Source organism: Antechinus flavipes, chromosome 1, assembly GCF_016432865.1.
Source record: "Antechinus flavipes isolate AdamAnt ecotype Samford, QLD, Australia chromosome 1, AdamAnt_v2, whole genome shotgun sequence".
In the NCBI taxonomy this organism is placed as follows: Eukaryota; Metazoa; Chordata; class Mammalia; order Dasyuromorphia; family Dasyuridae; genus Antechinus; species Antechinus flavipes.
In genome coordinates this window covers 664,482,343-664,501,117 of record NC_067398.1, presented here as the reverse complement: position 1 = coordinate 664,501,117, position 18,775 = coordinate 664,482,343, and the positions used below count along the sequence as shown (strand labels likewise).

Sequence of the window (18,775 nt, the reverse complement as noted above, 5' to 3'; positions counted from 1 at the left end):
AACCTGATTTAGCACAGAAATTAATTTTATTCAGAATAAATGTTAGCTAATAAGAATGTGATTGTTCTCCATTTATCTACCCTGGATCCCTACTTTTATTAAATCTATTAGTAATGAAAAACAGTTTTGTTGATATATCTTAACCTTTGGGGAAAAACACTGGAAATTGTCCTTCTCAAGCAAAAAAAAAAAAAAAAAAGAATAGGAAAAGTTCATTTGTTCCCTGACTATGCTTAATGGAGTGATCCAGAGCAAGCCTATTAAAAGTGCCAATTATCAATTCCATGAAAATGACTCCAGTTCTGTTCTTTCTCCTGAGCTGCAGACCTACATCTTCCAACTGTCTTTTGGATATTTCAAACTAAAAGCCTCCACATATATTATGAACTCAACATGTCCAAAATTAAATTTATTAAATCAGCTTTCTCTCTAAACTCATCATTTTTTTAATTTCCCTATTTTTATTGAAAACATCACTATTTCTACAGATTCACAAGTTCACTACCACAGCATTATCCTAGATTCCTCATTTTCCTCCCTCTCAAAGTCACTTTGCCAGATCTTGACAATTTTGCCTCCAAAATATCTCTTGCATTTGTTCCCTTCTGACTCTTTATGTAGCCACAACCTCAGTTCCAGTTTTTTCATCTGTCTATATTGGTCTCTTAACATGTATTCTTGTCTCAAGTTTCTTCCTCCTCCAATCCACCTTTCACATAGCTGCTAAAGTGATTTTTCCTTAGATATGGAATTGGTCACATCACTTTTTCAGTCACTCAATTGCCTGGCTCCCTTTTAATCCTAGAATGAAATCTAAGCTCTTATATTTAGCTTTTAAATCCTTCAAGTCCTTGGCCTCTAACTTTTCTTTTTAGCCTAATTATATATTACTCCATTTCCTGTGTGATGCAGTAGCCAAAAAGATCTTCTTGTTGTTCCTCACATGTAGCACTTCCTCTTGCCTGGAATCTGCTCCCTCCTTGCCTCTGACTCACAGAATCTCTTATTTCTAAACATAAGATCTAATGCACCATTTTTTTAAGAAAGGCTTCCCTGATTCCCCCTAATATCTACTGTTATATAAGCTATCCTGAAATTGTTCGGTATATTTTCATAAATTTAGTTATTTCCCTGATCATGGAAGGTTCTTGAGAGCAAAAACTGATACAAGTTGTCTTTGAATCTCAACATCTGGGACAATATCTAGGATATAATAGGTATTTAATAAATACTATTTGATAACCTCTAAATATTTTTTCAATGTTTCCACATATAATCAATGAAACCAGGCCCCTAAGCCCAGTTCTCTGTTTCTGTTTGCTTGCACTAAGAAAAAGACAGATTCCCCATCTTCATGTTTATGCCTTCAGCTGTAAGGTTAGGGAATATTTCTACATATGTAGATATAAGATCTTTGAAAACTAGGAGGACTGGTTTCCCTTTCTAGTACTTTGACTAGACAGGGTATTGAAATTAAGCTAATAATGGTACCTGATTTTATTAGAAGAAATTGCTACTTACTACTAAGACCTAAGGAGAATTAATAAGAAAGTCTGATCTGACCCAGAAAACTCAATATAATTAGGTAGCTAAGTGGCAGAACAGCCAGTTTTCATAGAGTCAAAATTAGGAAAGATCTCAGAGCTAATTCAGTTTCAACTGATCAAGGATGGACAGAAGCAGCTACACCCAAAGAAAGAACGCTGGGAAATGAATATAAACTGCTTGCATTTTTGTTTTTCTTCTCGGGTCATTTATACCTTCTGAATCCAATTCTCCCTGTGCAACAAGAGAACTGTTCCGTTCTGCACATATATATTGTATCTAGGATATACTGTAACCTATTTAACATGTAAAGGACTGCTTGCAATCTGGGGGAGGGGGTGGAGGGAGGAAGGGAAAAATCGGAACAAAAGTGAGTGCAAGGGATAATGTTGTAAAAAATTACCCTGGCATGGGTTCTGTCAATAAAAAGTTATTTAAAAATAAAAATTTTAAAAAAGGAAAGATCTCAGAAGAAATCTAGTTGAACTTGTACCTAAATAGGAATACCTTCACACCTTATTGGGCTAAAAACTAGGAAGATAAATAAAAGACCACAGTAGCTACCCATCTCATCTTAGAGGTAAGAAAATGAGGCCCAGAGTATAAAAATGGCTTGTTCAAGGTCAATGAATAGCAGAACTTGGATAAAAACCCAAGTCCTCTGATTTCAAATGCAGGTCTCTTTTTAATATGAGAAATGTTCACTGACTTTAAGCTTAAAGATATCAGTAGTGAAAAATTTATTATCACTAATGAGATATCCCATATCTATTGGAAGGGATTTCAGCTACACCACTATCATGAGGAAAGAGCCCACTTATATTACTCCTGTCATATATATATATATATATATATATATATATATATATATATATATATATATATATATTATTTTAGGACAGTTACCATAAAGAGTACTTCATTAATTAACAATAAAGCCCATTTATTGATTCATAGGTGGTTAGAACCAAAATGAACTTTAGCATTTATCTATCTAGTTTGACCTGATTTCAAATCATGAATGCTCTCTACAATAATTCACATAAGCAGTCCCTTAACATCTTCTTGAAGATCACCAATGTTGACTTACTGCTTCATAAGGCAGTCTATTCCATTGTTGTAAAGCTCTTATTGTTAGAAAGCTTTCTGCTAGGGTTCTCTATTGTCCCACAGGGAATTGAGATACTCCAGGAAAAGAAAGATAATTCTATGACTTGTCTAATGAGGACCCATGGGGATGAGTGTCTATGACTCTAGAAATCACAAATATTCCCTTATCTGCCACTACTCCCAGGACAATCATCTGTTCTAGGACAAGAAATAGTTTATTTGTGCCTCATGAAACATCATTCTTCATGCATAAGGCCATATCTCCTTTCTCCAAGGGAGAGAAACTGGTGTCTTCCTTCCTGATAACATCTACACAGAAGATTAGTCAAACATGGCTTCTTGGTGATGACCAGTAAGTACTATGAGAGAAAGGGAGATGATATGAAAGCAGGGAAGGCAAGGTCAAGAGCTACTTCTTTTTTCCTTAGGAATCCAGAAAATTTATGAATGTACAACAAAATCCAAATTCGAGTCCAGTTTGGTCCAGAGTCCGAGCCTTGAGTGTAGCTGAAATTCTAGGATTCACCAAGACCCAAAGCTGAGAGAGTCATTGGAAAGAGCCCTATACTCAGAGTAAGGAAAACTCAGTTCAGACTCCAGTCTTCCTATTGACTCCTTATAGGATGTGGATGATAAGGAAAACTCAGTTCAGACTCCAGTCTTCCTACTGACTCCTTATAAGATGTGGGTGATTTAATTTTCTTTTCTGTACTGACACTATGAATGGGATAGTACCTGCTCTGTATATTTTAAAGTTATATTGGAATTACATATTTATAAGTTTGCAGAAGTATTTGTTAATAGCTGTTATTATCATTACAGTAGGAGGGACCAGAGGCCAGTATGCATCAGTGCTTTTAAGTTAATCTATCCCAGATTCCAGAAAGACTTTGAGAAACAACACATAAAGAATTTCCCATTGTGATGCCTACCAAAAACAGAGGGGCTCATGTCTTGTCACACAAGGATTTTGACTCTACAAAGCTGAGAGAGGTCTAGTAGATGAAGCTTTGCACTACCCAGAGAGCTGCACTACCCACAAAGCTATAAGAAAGATGTGTCAAAGAAGAATTATATTTCCTATAAAAGTTAATGAGGTGGCTAAATCTATTTTTATAAGCAAAAGTAGTACAAGAAGAGAGGAGAATGCAGGAGGATTGGAATTGCTATGTCCACTGTTAAGGAGAAAGTTATGACAGCTTAGGAAGAGCTAAAAAATTGGATTGAGGTGCAAGCAATTGAAGCAAGCAGGAATTCTCAGGGGCCCTAGAAAAGAAAAGTAAAAATCATTTTTTTATGAGTGATACTGTTAGACCTCTTGGTACTAAGGTGTTGCAAGAGACTGTATCAGAAGTCCTAGCTTTTAATCCTCACTGTGTCACTGACTGTCTGTGTGCCTTTAGACAAGTCATTTTTATTCCTCACATGATCTCAGTGTCATTACTTGTAAAAACATGTGGTTGGAGTAAGATTATTTAGATACCCTATGTTATAAAGATGTGTTCATTTTGGCATTTTATGTTCTAGGACTTTCTAAATTCTGATACTCTATCTGTACTTTTAGACCCCTTTCAACAGTAGAAATTTGTTTCATTAGGTGAATTTTTTTCTTGAATTCTCTTTCTCTCCTCAACCCAATGACTTCCATATCCGGTCCTTTTTTAAGTCCTAGAATAAGTCTGATCCTTATTTTTCATTAGTACAGAATTCAACCACAGGAGAAGCTCTTTCTAGGTTGCTTAAGAATGATAGAATTGTGGTAGTTTCTTGTCTTTGCCCCACATTAAATAAGAAACATTAATTAAGTACTTTCTGCCAGGTACACTCATCTACGTCATCTGGGACATGTCACTTCTGAGCATCAGTCTCTTCAGCTGTATATAGTAAAAGGCTAGATGATTTTAAGATACCTTTCAATTCTAAATACCTTCATCTTATAATCCTATCTAGGAGGGACCAGAGGCCAGTATGCATCAGTGCTTTTAAGTTAATCTATCCCAGATTCCAGAAAGACTTTGAGAAACAACACATAAAGAATTTCCCATTGTGATGCCTACCAAAAACAGAAGGGCTCATGTCTTGTCACACAAGGATTTTGACTCTACAAAGCTGAGAGAGTCATTGGAAAGAGCCCTATACTCAGAGTAAGGAAAACTCAGTTCAGACTCCAGTCTTCCTACTGACTCTCTTATAAGATGTGGGTGATTTAATTTTCTTTTCTGTACTGACACTATGAATGGGATAGTACCTGCTCTGTATATTTTAAAGTTATATTGGAATTACATATTTATAAGTTTGCAGAAGTATTTGTTAATAGCTGTTATTATCATTACAGTAGGAGGGACCAGAGGCCAGTATGCATCAGTGCTTTTAAGTTAATCTATCCCAGATTCCAGAAAGACTTTGAGAAACAACACATAAAGAATTTCCCATTGTGATGCCTACCAAAAACAGAAGGGCTCATGTCTTGTCACACAAGGATTTTGACTCTACAAAGCTGAGAGAGGTCTAGTAGATGAAGCTTTGCACTACCCAGAGAGCTGCACTACCCACAAAGCTATAAGAAAGATGTGTCAAAGAAGAATTATATTTCCTATAAAAGTTAATGAGGTGGCTAAATCTATTTTTATAAGCAAAAGTAGTACAAGAAGAGAGGAGAATGCAGGAGGATTGGAATTGCTATGTCCACTGTTAAGGAGAAAGTTATGACAGCTTAGGAAGAGCTAAAAAATTGGATTGAGGTGCAAGCAATTGAAGCAAGCAGGAATTCTCAGGGGCCCTAGAAAAGAAAAGTAAAAATCATTTTTTTATGAGTGATACTGTTAGACCTCTTGGTACTAAGGTGTTGCAAGAGACTGTATCAGAAGTCCTAGCTTTTAATCCTCACTGTGTCACTGACTGTCTGTGTGCCTTTAGACAAGTCATTTTTATTCCTCACATGATCTCAGTGTCATTACTTGTAAAAACATGTGGTTGGAGTAAGATTATTTAGATACCCTATGTTATAAAGATGTGTTCATTTTGGCATTTTTTGTTCTAGGACTTTCTAAATTCTGATACTCTATCTGTACTTTTAGACCCCTTTCAACAGTAGAAATTTGTTTCATTAGGTGAATTTTTTTCTTGCTTATTGATCCCCACTGGACTATTTTTTGTTCTTTCAACTCAAACCATCAGCACTACCAAAATTCTTGCCTATTGTTCCAAACTACAAACATATAAATTTTTTGTGCATTCTAATTCCTATGAAGTCCAGTATTTTATCAGTGAGGGTATGACTTCTATAATGTAGATGATAGCACTCTCAGGAGTGGTAGACACTTGTGAAGAACTTCAATGACCAAAAAAAATTCCCCACTCATGTTCAATCCAGTTATGATCTAACTGGTCATTGTATTATAACCATAAAGTCTATCAGTGGCTCTCTATAGATAGCATCCTATAAAAAAGACATTCATATATTGGTTATAAGCCAGTACCACATTGTATAAGTAACTATCTCAGATTTAAATTAATTTGTGTAATACATTTAACCATATTTTCATGCCCACATCTTCCCACATTACATTAATCCACTCTGTTGTCTTTTTCCACCCTTTGTCAAATTACCTATTTCTTCCATCTGTTTTCTCAGTATTTTTCTTTCATCTCTTCCCTTCTTCTCCTTTTCCCCTTCTCTCCATCCTTCCTTCCTTTCTCCTCCTCCTCCTTCTTCTTCTTGTTCTTGTTATTCTTCTTCTTCTTCTCTCTCTCTCTCTCTCTCTCTGTCTCTCTGTCTCTGTCTCTCTTTCTCTGTCTCTCTGTCTTTCTCTCTATGTCTCTCTCTATCTGTCTCTGTCTCTGTGTGTATCTGTCTCTGTCTCTGTCTCTGTCTCTTTCTGTGTGTGTGTGTGTGTGTGTGTGTGTGTGTGTGTGTGTGTGTCTTTGTCTTCCTACTTCTCTCTGGCATGGACAGGGTTGATATCTGGTCTTTGAGATTTCTTCAAGATTTAAAGGACCCAAGGACACAGAATTTCAGAGATAAGAGGGTCCTTAAAGTAGAATATCAGAAATGAGAATCGCTTTATATAAGAGACTAGCAATATTATAAGAATCCTTCAGACCAAGCATGTCAAGTTTAGAATGGACTAAGACCATGAAACATCGATATTGAAGCTATTAATCTGAGGCTTCCAACAAACCACTTAAAGTTGATGGAGTAATCTCATGCTAATGTCTTATAAGAGATATAGATGCTGGCTATCTTAGGAAGTATTCAGTTATAAAAGACCTTTCTAAGAGTAGAAGGCTTGAATCACAAGACACTGGAATCCAATTGAGGCTGTAGCGCACAAGCTTCATAGGAAAAGGGAAAATCATATACCTCTCTTGGCTGCCTTTCCAGCATTTCAGTCCTTGAGGGAAACAAACAAAGAAACATGAATGTCAGAAGTCTCCCAATGAGCCTCCCAATGAAACCTAGTTCAACCCAAAAATCAGAAGCTTACTGGTGTCAGAGATAGTCTATGAAGGCAACTGAAGCTGTCATAAGGTTCCATACCAGCAGGCCCTCTATAGCCACCATCAAGATGGTTGCCTTATTCTCAATTTCCCCCCTATATATGCCTGCATACTTTCATAATTTTAGAATTCAGAGCTGTTCTTTGTAATAGTACTAACAACTTGCAATTCTTTGGATCATGGTCCCTGACTTCAGTCCTGAAAATGGGACTTAGGAACCAAGAATAGCAGCAGTAACAGGGGTCTTACTGGAACCCAGTGAAACCAAGGAGTCCTAATGGAAATTAATGAGGAAATTAAAGCTAGAAGAAGACAAATGAATTATCTATGATGATAGAGAGAGTAAATGCCAGAGATCAGAGACTTTTAACTCCAAAACCAGTCCAAATCTGAAGTTTTGTTTATAGTCATTAAAGTCATTACATTGATATGCAGGAAAGTATCTAGGCTGAAGCCAATCAATATGTTATTAATACTATTGTTTCCATTATATCCATTCCATCACCTATCCACCACCCATTTCAATGATATGTTCACCTTTTATGTATGTCTCTGATAATCATCTTTAGTACTGTTCATCCCTTCTCTCTTTTTTTCTTATTCTCAAAATTAGAGAAATAATTTCTTATTTCATTCTTAACTACTTCATTTTTCAGACTAAAAAATGCAGCTTGAAAGATAAAGAGTGTTAGAGCTTGAATTTGAATTCAGATCTCATGATTCCAAAATTCTTTGTTCTTTCTAAAACATTACATTTTAACATATCTTTGGATTCTAGTATTCCTTCCACATTATTTACAATTTTTTTTCCTGAGGCAATTGGGGTTGAGTGACTTGCCCAGGGTCACAGAGCTAGGAAGTATTAAGTGTCTGAAAACAGACTTGAACTCAGGTCCTCCTGACTTCAGGATTGATGCTCTATCCACTGAGCCACCTAGCTGCCCCATATTATTTAGAAGTTTTAATATCTTGCTTATTGCTAAAGGTTCAAGATTAGTTTTTTCCTGAACTTTGTGAGCAATGGACAGCTTTCCTTATGCTCATTTTGTTCTATAATCTGCCTCCATATGCTAAGCCTTAAGTCATTAAATGTTTACTAATATTACTCATAATAGTAATTGTTATTGTCTATCTTATATTATACCTATGATAAGCTAAATTAATTGCCATTCCCTGATGACATCCTATCTCTAGGTCTTTCACATGAAATCACCTATTTCTTGATGGTACTTTTCCAAAACCAAATAGTTCTCCCTCAAAGCCTATCTTGATAACTTTCTCCATGAAAATTTCCTTAGTGTCTCCAAAGAGAGGTGATTCTTCCTTCCACAATCTCTCATTCATCTTCATTTAACTTGTTCTGTTCTCACATTCTGCATAGAATCACAATATTGGCATACTAAGTTAGTCTGAAAAAGTAAAATAGCATTGGTTAAAAGAGTTATAAGAGCTGAATTTGGAAAAAAATAAATTAATGAAACTATGCTACAAAATAATACTAAGTAACCCTGTGCTTGAGAAAAAAATTAAGACAATATACATAATTCATTTCATTGAAGAAATTAGGGGCTGAGAAATAGTAAATATATTGTCAAACCCAATAGATGTATTTGGTCAATTTTGATGAGTTGTCATTTTTATAGAAAAAAATGTGAATTGCTATTGTTCAGATCCAGAATATAATTAGTATTTTCTCCTACCAATGCAGATCTTAGCCTTTCCATGTCATAGAAGACAGTTTCATGAGACCAAAGACTAGCGTCTGATGAATAACTTCACTTGAGTCTTTTTTGAGCTGGGTTGAATGTAACAGAGATTTAACTCTCTTCTCCTGATTTTGAGAATCTAAGATTACCTACTTGCCATGATGAAAAGTTGAGTGAATAAATAATTAAACAGTGTATGAATAGTAAAAATTGTAATACATAGAACATAATATTAACATATCTTGCTTTCATACATAATCAGAATAAAGCAATATTTTTATTTTTAATAAAAAATTGTGCCTATATACAAGGAATAACATATGCATGATTTATTGATTACAACTTAGGTACGCTTTTGCTATAGATAGAAAAAAAAATCTTGTTTCAAAAGACTACTGAGAAGCCATATGTCTATAGGAGGTACCCAGGAAATAATATTTTTTGGAGCTTGTAAAAATTACTTATATACAAATATCTGAAGAAAATCACTCAAAGGAGAGATTAGATTTTTTTGTTTGAATTTAAGGGACAATTAAAAAGCAAAAGAAAAAATTGAAAATGGTCAAATTTTGTTTGTATGTGAATACAAATTTTCTATAGTTTTTTATAATAGTTGTGACATCATTCATTCTTTATTGCAGGAAATCTTCAACTGGAGATTTTTTTCTAGGTATGGTTCAGGTAATTTCTAGTCTGGGTGAAGATTGAATTTTTCCAGGAGAAAGCCCTTACATTTCTGAGATGTTAAGGCCTATGCATGGGAACAGATCCCTGGCCATGGTGCTAAACTTATGCCAGAGATATGACATATGATATTCCAAATAAACAAACTGCTCTTTCCTTGAAATTGTTACTATTTCAGTGATATGGCAGCAGAAACTATGGTGGCAGCTTTGAAGAACCCTGAAAGGAAACCCTACTTTTTTCTGGTTGCCACTTACATACTTTTTCCTAAGTATGTTAAGGGGTTTTCACTAGAGAAGTAGCTCTAAGAAATCTGAGAGAAAATATCCTTTTATGGAACCTGACCTATTAAAGATCTCCACTTAGTTAATATCTTATCAGACCATGTCACCTTAATGTCCCAATGTGTTTCCAGTGCGATGTATCCTGTTTTTCTTTGTGTACAGAAAAGACCCCAAGCCCTCTCCCAATTGAGGCAATTACTAACTTTTATATTTTGTAGTGATATCTTTATGACATCTGAGTTCCATGTATCACATCTTTTGAAAGGGAAAAGATATTATTTCATCAGATTATGAAAGCCTTAAATGTCACTTAAAGGAATGTATCTTTTGTTTGATAGGAGGCAATGAAGGTTTTTGAGCAGAGAGAAACAGTGTATTAAGGAGATAGTTGAAGGCAAGATTTGGGTAAAGTATGAATTTTCATGGATTCATTTACAACTGTTGGGAGAAGACTGCAACATGCATTCGAATAGTGAGGATTTGTTCTAAAATTATTACAATGGGAATAGAGAGGAGTGGATTTCAGATATATGTTGGATATGACTTTAACAGAACTTGACATCTGGTTGAAAGTAGGAAATAAGAAAGAAAAAATATTCAATAATTACACCAAGGTTTCAAATCATGAATGGATAGTGATACTATGAACAATTTGATCATTTAAGTTTTGCCGAAGAATTTTAATGATAGGAAACTCACTGACTCCTGAAGAACATTCCATTTCATTTCAGCATAGTACTGATTTTTAGGAAATTCTTCTTTATATTGAGCCCAAATAGCTTTCTTGTAACTCATATATTGATTTTTCTATCTTTTGAAAATGCCAATAGAGTGAATGATTGAATGGTATATTTTAAAATACCTTCCTTGTATAAGCTCTAGCTTTTGGATACCTTGGGTATATGCATCACTTTAGAGCAGGGCTTCTTAAACTTTTTCCACTTCTGACTCCTTTTTGCCCAAGAAATTGTACATGATCCCAGACGTATAGATATGTAAAATAGGTAGGCAACTCAACATGTACTGGTGACAATCAACATTTTATAATCCCACATTCAGTTATGGAACCCCATTTGGGATCATGACCCACAGTGTAAGAAGATTTGCTTTAGAACATATCAATCTTGAGCAATCTCCATGGATCCTACAAAGAAACAATGCTGATATTGATTTCAGCATCTTAGATTAACAACCTCTCTCTGGTCTCTCTTTGTCTTTTGTTGTTGTTGTTTTTTGTGTGGGGGGAGGGGTCAATGAATCATCTTGATGAAGGTGTTCTTTTGCTTTCTTCTTATCCCCCAATTCTGAAAGCCCCTTCTGCAGAACAAATTTCCCTTCTCTCTCTCATCTCCCTCTCTCTTTTTGCTGCCTTCCTCCCTCCCATAACTAGGAACCCTTTCCAGTTGAGCAGATTTTGTTCTCACTATACATCTTCTTTTTAAAAATAAATCCAGATTTTATTTTAAAAAACATTACATATCAATAGAATAACTTAATCTTATTGAGCAGCTATTTACATTTAAGGGAATAACTTTCAATGTATAAAATATTAAACAACTCTTGTTACTTCTAATTATTCATCAGAATTCCATTCATTGATATTCACTTTGCTTCTTCTATAGTCATAATGAGTGTGTTCTCCATTCGTGTAGCTTTATTTTTGTCATTTTTCCTTAGTTGATAAAGGTCTTACTGTAGTTCTTTGTAATCTTCATAATTGCATTATATTATTCCATAGCAATTTAACACAATTTATTTAATTGTTGTCCTATCATAATTGTTTCAATGTTTTTATTCTTATATTATGTATTATGTATAATGATGCTATGAAAATCTTTGAATTAATAATGTTAATACTTTCAGAATCTTTTTCCCCAAAATATAATTAGATCAATATCATGCAATGTCAGATTATTGTGCAAAAATATTTTAGAATTTTGCAATTCCAACTGCAAAGAATGAGTATATCTATTTCTGCTCAAATTTAATAATATTGAATTTGATTATTTTCTACCTATTTCATGTGTTTGAGGTAGTACCTCAAAGATATGTTACTTTCTGATTATTGGTGAAATTGAGCATTTCCAAAAAATTATCCGGAATTTGAAGAATTTGTTTTCTTTGACTATACATGTTTGTAATAGAGATCTTGTTTTTCTTGCTTTCTCAATTGGGAAGGTAGGTGAGAGGGAAAGAATGCAGATCTCAAAATAAAATAGCATTTAATTTAAAATAATTTGTATTCATTTTTTGAATTGATTTTTTGTTTTATTTGATTGCTAGTTTGACTTTTAAAATACCAATTCCTTATATATATATATATTTTGGATGTTATTATCTGCTGTTAGGATATGAAAGGGACTTTTCTTCTGAGAATTGCTATGTATGCCATGTCAGTTGGTAGGGTAGACCCAGGAGGTAAAAAGGGGCTTGGCCTCTGAAGCAGAAGATTGTGCCATACAGGTGTTTCCTTGAGATGGCAAGAGGTGTGTCCTCTTGATAGATCTTTTCTTAGGACACAGCACTAACTCCAGCTGTCTCCCTTCTGTGGATCCACCTACGCAGTGCTGAGTGGGCTAGGCACAAGGTAATCCCGGAGGAGAGTAAATATAAATGGCCAGCTTTGAGTCCATAGGCAGAGAAGCATGTGGAGAGAAGTAAAGAGAGGGAGAGATGTAGAAAGATTCAGAGATGCACAAAGAGAGATGCAGAGACATACATACACTTGCTTTTGCTTCCTACTAACCCCTGCCGAGATGACCAATAAAGAAAGGCTGTTTGACCCCTTAACATCGGCTCATCTTCATGTCTATTTGGGGAAGATTGGTATGCATGGCCCTGGCAATTAGTAGCCTCGGAGTGAAAGGTTACAATGTGACACAACTACATTTCCCAATCTACTGCGGGGTTTGGGTTGTTTTTTTTAATTACAATATTTTATTTTAAATTTTTTTTCTTTCATATGGGAAAGAACATCTATTTGGTTACAATTAATTCTTCATTGAATTGTTGATCATCTTCCTTTCATAATTGGAATAAATGTTCTACTCTACTTTCTTCCATCATTTTGTTGTTTTACTTTATATAATTTAATGTTTAACTTAATATATTTGACCTTAAAGGAATATTACCCCTGAGAAGAGTTTTCATAATTTCATTTCTAAGTATGGTTTGTGGAGTTGCCAAAAATCTAAAAACTGAAAATTAATTTAGAGATCACCTAATCCAACTCCATTTTATTTATGAGGCTATTGAGGCCTAGGAAGGGAAGTGATTTGTCTAAAATAACAAAAGTGGTAGATCTTGGACTTAAACTTCAGTCATCTGACTTTAAATTTAATGTTCTCTCTATCCCAGAATGAGAGGTGACTCTTTCTATTTTGTCAATTTCCTGTATCTTTTTGCTTGCAGATATATCAGATGCATGGGGCCAGAAAACCAAACAAGTGTGTCAGAATTCTTCCTCCTGGGACTTTCTGAGAAGCCAGAGCAGCAACTGCCCCTCTTCGGGCTCTTCCTCAGCATATACATGGTCACTGTGGTTGGGAACCTTCTCATCATGCTGGCCGTTGGCTCTGACTCCCATCTTCACACTCCCATGTACTTCTTTCTCTCCAATTTGTCCCTGGTAGATATCTGTCTAGTGACTACTTTGGTCCCCCAGATGCTAGTGAACCTACAAACACATACTAAGGTTATCTCACATGCTGGATGCTTTACTCAGATGTACTTCTTCATAATTTTTGCTTGTTTAGACACCTTACTCCTTACTGTGATGGCCTATGACCGTTTTGTGGCTATCTGTCATCCTCTGCATTATGTCACCATAATGAATCCACGGATTTGTGGCCTCATGGTTCTAATGGCATGGACTATTAGTCTTCTAATCTCCATTCTCCGAATTCTAATGGTGATGCAGCTGTCCTTCTGTACAAAACGTGAAATTTCCCACTTTTTCTGTGAACTTGGTGAAGTTATAAAACTCTCCTGTTCTGATACCCTTATCAATGACATTTTAGGATATGTTGTAACTTGTCTGCTAGGTGTTCTCCCCTTCACAGGGATCCTTTTCTCTTATAGTCAAATTTGTTCCTCAATATTGAAAATACCATCATCCAAGGGAAAATATAAAGTCTTTTCTACCTGTGGGTCTCACCTCTCTGTTGTTTCATTATTCTATGGCACTGGACTTGGAGTGTATTTGAGTTCCTCAGTTGTTCACTCCTCTTGGAAGATCTCAATTGCCTCATTGATGTATTCTGTTGTCACCCCCATGCTGAACCCCTTCATTTACAGTCTAAGGAATAAGGACATAAAGGAATCCCTGAGGAAGTTCATTGACAGAACAGCTGCTTCTCAGTGATTGCATATGGCCCTGGGAATGTGGCATCAATCTCTGGGTTCCAAAGTCTGGCAATCAGAAAACTTGAATTCAAAGGATGAAGCCCAGAACTATTCAGGTCCTACTTAACTGGCTGTGTGATCCCTTTACTGTTATTAATACAGTTTATCATGTCTATTTCTGGACTTTCCTTGATATTGTACCCTAATTTTTCACAGCCTACTTTGTGATAACACTCATTCCTGCTAAAGAAGCACTAGATTTAATATTAGAAGATTTAGTCTTTGGATAATAATTAGTGTAGTTTGGGCAAGTCATTTCATTTCTCTGAGCCTCAATCTTTTAATTTGTCTAATGGACATTACAGCAGCCTTCTTGCCACAAATTCTGGTGTATGGATCTAATGAAATGATATGTGAAAAAGCACACAAAATGTTGTAAAATTCCTATCAGATTTCAGGAAGAACAAAACAATTGGGATTTTGTTACTACGCATTATTCTTCCATCAACTCAAATGTCCATTTTCTAACACCTCTGTATGTGGTCTTCATGTGCTACATTAGCCAAAAAAATTAACAGGTTACCAATTTTTTTTTACTTTAACTAAATAGTTCCTTGGATATCAGTACATATTTGAGCATTCTCAAAGCCTCACCATATTCTCAAATCCTACCAGAGCTTGTGTTTTGCTAGCAAAACCTCTAAGAATCCAGTGTAATTGTCTATCATGATTAGACTCTAGAACTATTTTCTAGCACACAAGGCATAAGGATTTGCTAGGAGGCACCATTTCCTGATGGATTGAGAAATAACATCATCAGAAAGATATGGGTTCAAACTGTTCCAGATCCTTATAAACTGTGGGACCCTAAACAAGTCACTTTACAGCTTTCATCCTCAGTTTCTTCATCTATTAAATAATAATAACAATAGCTCACATTCATATAGTACTTTACTTTAAATACATTTTCCACATGTTAATATAGAAATATAATAGCATCTACCTAATAGTGGTGTAATAAAGGTCAAATAGATATTTGTGGAATGCTTTGCAAATCTTAAAGAGCTATATGAATATCATCTATTGTTATTAATATTAACAATGATGATGCTATTATTCTTGGACCTTTTTCCTTCACCTTAGAATCATGAAGTCATAGAAATTTAGTTCTGCAATAGACATTAGAAGTTCTCTATGTCAGTCTTTGACAAATGAAAGTCTTCTTTGCATATTGTAAATATGTAAACGTCTGACTATGTAGTTGTAGGAAATACATGAGACTTTAAGTAACATTATGACATAAAGTGAAATTCTACTATTTACTTGTTTAGTGACCTTGGATAAATTGCATTTTCCTCATCTGAAAACCCAAAGTACTGGACTAGATGATACATAAGCTTTCTTCTAGCTCTAAATTCTACTTGTGTTTTTACAGTCATACGGAACTCACTACTCCATAAAGTAATGCAGACCATTAGGGCATCTCTAACTAAAATGATCTTTATGCAAGTTGACTACAAGAATTGTTATCAAGAATTACAAAGGACTGAGGATCTTTCAGAAAGTATGAAGAAGACAAATAATTATGCAGGGACCTGAGTAGTATACAGTATTTGTCTTTCTGCCAAAAATAATTAATGTCTGTTTATGCTCAAAGTGATTCATTTTAGAAAAGGAAAGTGACTTCAAATAATTCATCTCCACTCTCTTGGGTATTGGAATAACAAAATGTTCCCTAAAAAATGAGGGTTATAAAGGATTATAAAGCTGTGCATAATCTTTAACCCAGGAATAGCAGTACTATGCCTGTATCCCAAAAAGATCAAAGTAAAGGAAAAAGGACCATTTATGCAAAAATATTTACAGCAGCTCTTTTTGTGGTGACAGAGAATTGGAAATTGAGAGAATACGCACCAATTAGGAAATGGCTAAACAAGTTGTGGGTTTTTTCCAATCCTTTTCAATTTTTATTTGTTTCAGTCACTTATAAACTTGATACATAGGTCCACATCAAAAAGTTCCATCATCTTGTAACATCAACCTTACAAACTAATATGATAGAAAACGACAATACTATGAGAAATGATGAGCAGGATGGTTTCAGGAAAACCTGGGAAGATATCAGAATCCACACAAAGGAGAAGAACCAAGAGAACATCCTACATAGTAACAGCAACTCTGTAAGGATGATCAACTGGAAAGATTTCACTACTTAGATTAAGACAATTGTCCCAGACAATCTCAAAGGGCCATGGCTAATATGGAATTATGTTTTGCATGATTTCACATGTATAATCAATATCATATTGCTTGCCCTATCAGGGAGAGATGGGGCAGGAGTGAGGGAAAGAATTTAAAACTTAATTTTTTTAAATTAATGTTAAAAAGCTTTACATGTAATTAGGAAATATTTAATGAAATTATTATAATCTATTTTTTAAAATAAAATATATAAAATGAGGGAGAAAGCTTTAGTTCAATAGAAAAACTGAAAGAACCCAGGGGAAAAACTGAAAGAGTTACATTTTGAATTTCCTATTATTATTCTGTAAGGAATGACCAGCAGGATGAATACAGAGAGGACTGGCGAGACTTACATGAACTGATGCTAAGTGAAATGAGCAGAACCAGGAGATCATTATATACCTCAACAATGATACTGTTTGAGGATGTATTCTGATGGAAGTGTATCTCTTCGATAAAGAGAGCTAATTCAGTTTCAATTGATCAAGGATGGACAGAAGCAGCTACACCCAAAGAAAGAACATTGAGAAATGAATATAAACTGCTTGCATTTTTGTTTTTCTTCCCGGGTTATTTATACCTTCTGAATCCAATTCTCCCTGTGCAACAAGAAAACTGTTCAGTTCTGCACACATATATTGTATCTAGGATATACTGTAACCTATTCAACATGTGAAGGACTGCTTGCTATCTTGGGGAGAGGGTGGAGGGAGGGAGGGGAAAAATCGGAACAGAAGTGAGTGCAAGGGATGATGCTGTAAAAATTACCCTGCCATGGGTTCTATCAATAAAAACTTATTTAAAAAAAAAATACATTTTGAATTCCCAGGTTAAGAAGAAAATATTGTCAAGAACAAGAAAAAAATTAAATAATGTGGAAATGAAGCTATAATTTCACAAGACCTAGCAGCTTCCATTCTAAAAGACCCTAGGCCTTGTAGCATATTCCAAGAAACAAAATAACTGGGGTTGCAACCAAGAATAACTTATTCTGCAAAGTTGAATACAATTCTGAATAGAAAAAAACTGAAAAGCTTTTTGTAAAAGCTATGTGTAACAAAAAGACTAGAACTCAATGAAAAATTTAATAGAAAAGATTCAGAGGAAACACAAGGAAAACATTAAAAGCTAATTATAGGGAAGCTAGCTGGTACAGTGGATAGAACACTAGCCCCAGAACCAAGAGAACTTGAGTACAAATCTGGCCTGTTACTAGACATTTACTAGCTGTGTGGTCCTGGGCAAGTCACTTAATCCAAATTACCTCCCCAACCTAGAAAAAAAAAAGGTTAATTATAAGGCACTCATTGAGGTCAATCTATTTATTACATATATATGATATCAGTATTTTTAAAACTGATGTCATTAATAAGGTAGTTTTAAAAAAGGTTGGGGTTGAATTGTGTATGATGGGGTGATTCTGAAAAAAAAAAGAATTGGGTAGGAAAAGATAAAAGGGAGCAGTTATATTAATATTAAAATGAAGCATAAATGGAAGAAATAATACAGAGGAAGCAGGTAGATGGATGGAAATGTTGGAAGCTTACTCTCATCTGGGTTGAAGAGGAAATAATACATACATGTGAAGGAAATGAAAGTCTTCTGAACATGTAGAGAAGTGAGAAAAGAGCGATGGGGTAGCTAGGTGGCACAATGGATAAAATACTACTCTAGAAGTTAAGAGGACCTGAGTTCAAATCTAGCCTCATACACTTGACATTTACTAATTCTGTGACCATGAGCAAGTCATTTAATCCTAACTGTCTCATTAAAAAAAAAACTGGGGAACAAGATCATAGGAGATTTTGAGGTTGGGGGAGTTTGGAGGCACCTTTGGAGAGTTGCATAGGATTGAGACTCTATAGTAGGGGAGGGCATGTGTGGGTGAAGTGAGAAATAGGAGGGTAAAGTAAGAAGGATAAGATAAAAAAAGAAGCTGAGCAAGAACATAGTGAATAAAAATAAGAGAGAGAAATTTGCCCATTATAATTATAACTTGGAATGTTTGTTAAGGGTACCAAGGTTTTTCTGTCATAAGAAGAGTGTAAACATCTTCTATCTCCCTGAAGAATAAATTTAGGACATGAGAGAAAATTTCCCAAGATTTGTCAAAACTGTCCATTTAAAAATGCAATACTGGAGATTGTCTTTGGCACAATTCTAATTAAAGGAATTAATAAACAGTTGCTAATAATGAAAAAGTCTTCAATAACAAACTAATAATGTTAGCAGCACAAGTTACGTTTTCATTGTAGTTACTTATTGTAAGCATGAATTTGGGGAGTAGGAATGCAGATATTGGAAGGAACCAGAAATTTAAGACGAGTCTGAGAATAAAATTTTTATTTCTGGATAAAG

General features: G+C 34.9%; 1 protein-coding gene across 1 annotated transcript; it reads left to right on the top strand.

The window, feature by feature from the left end:
* The first annotated feature begins 13,187 nt into the window (after nt 1–13,187).
* Nucleotides 13,188–14,192, top strand: LOC127542014 (olfactory receptor 7D4-like). Its single transcript, XM_051967487.1, has one exon. It carries the CDS (start codon nt 13,188–13,190, stop codon nt 14,190–14,192), a length of 1,005 nt encoding a protein of 334 aa, XP_051823447.1.
* The last annotated feature ends 4,583 nt before the right edge of the window (nt 14,193–18,775 follow it).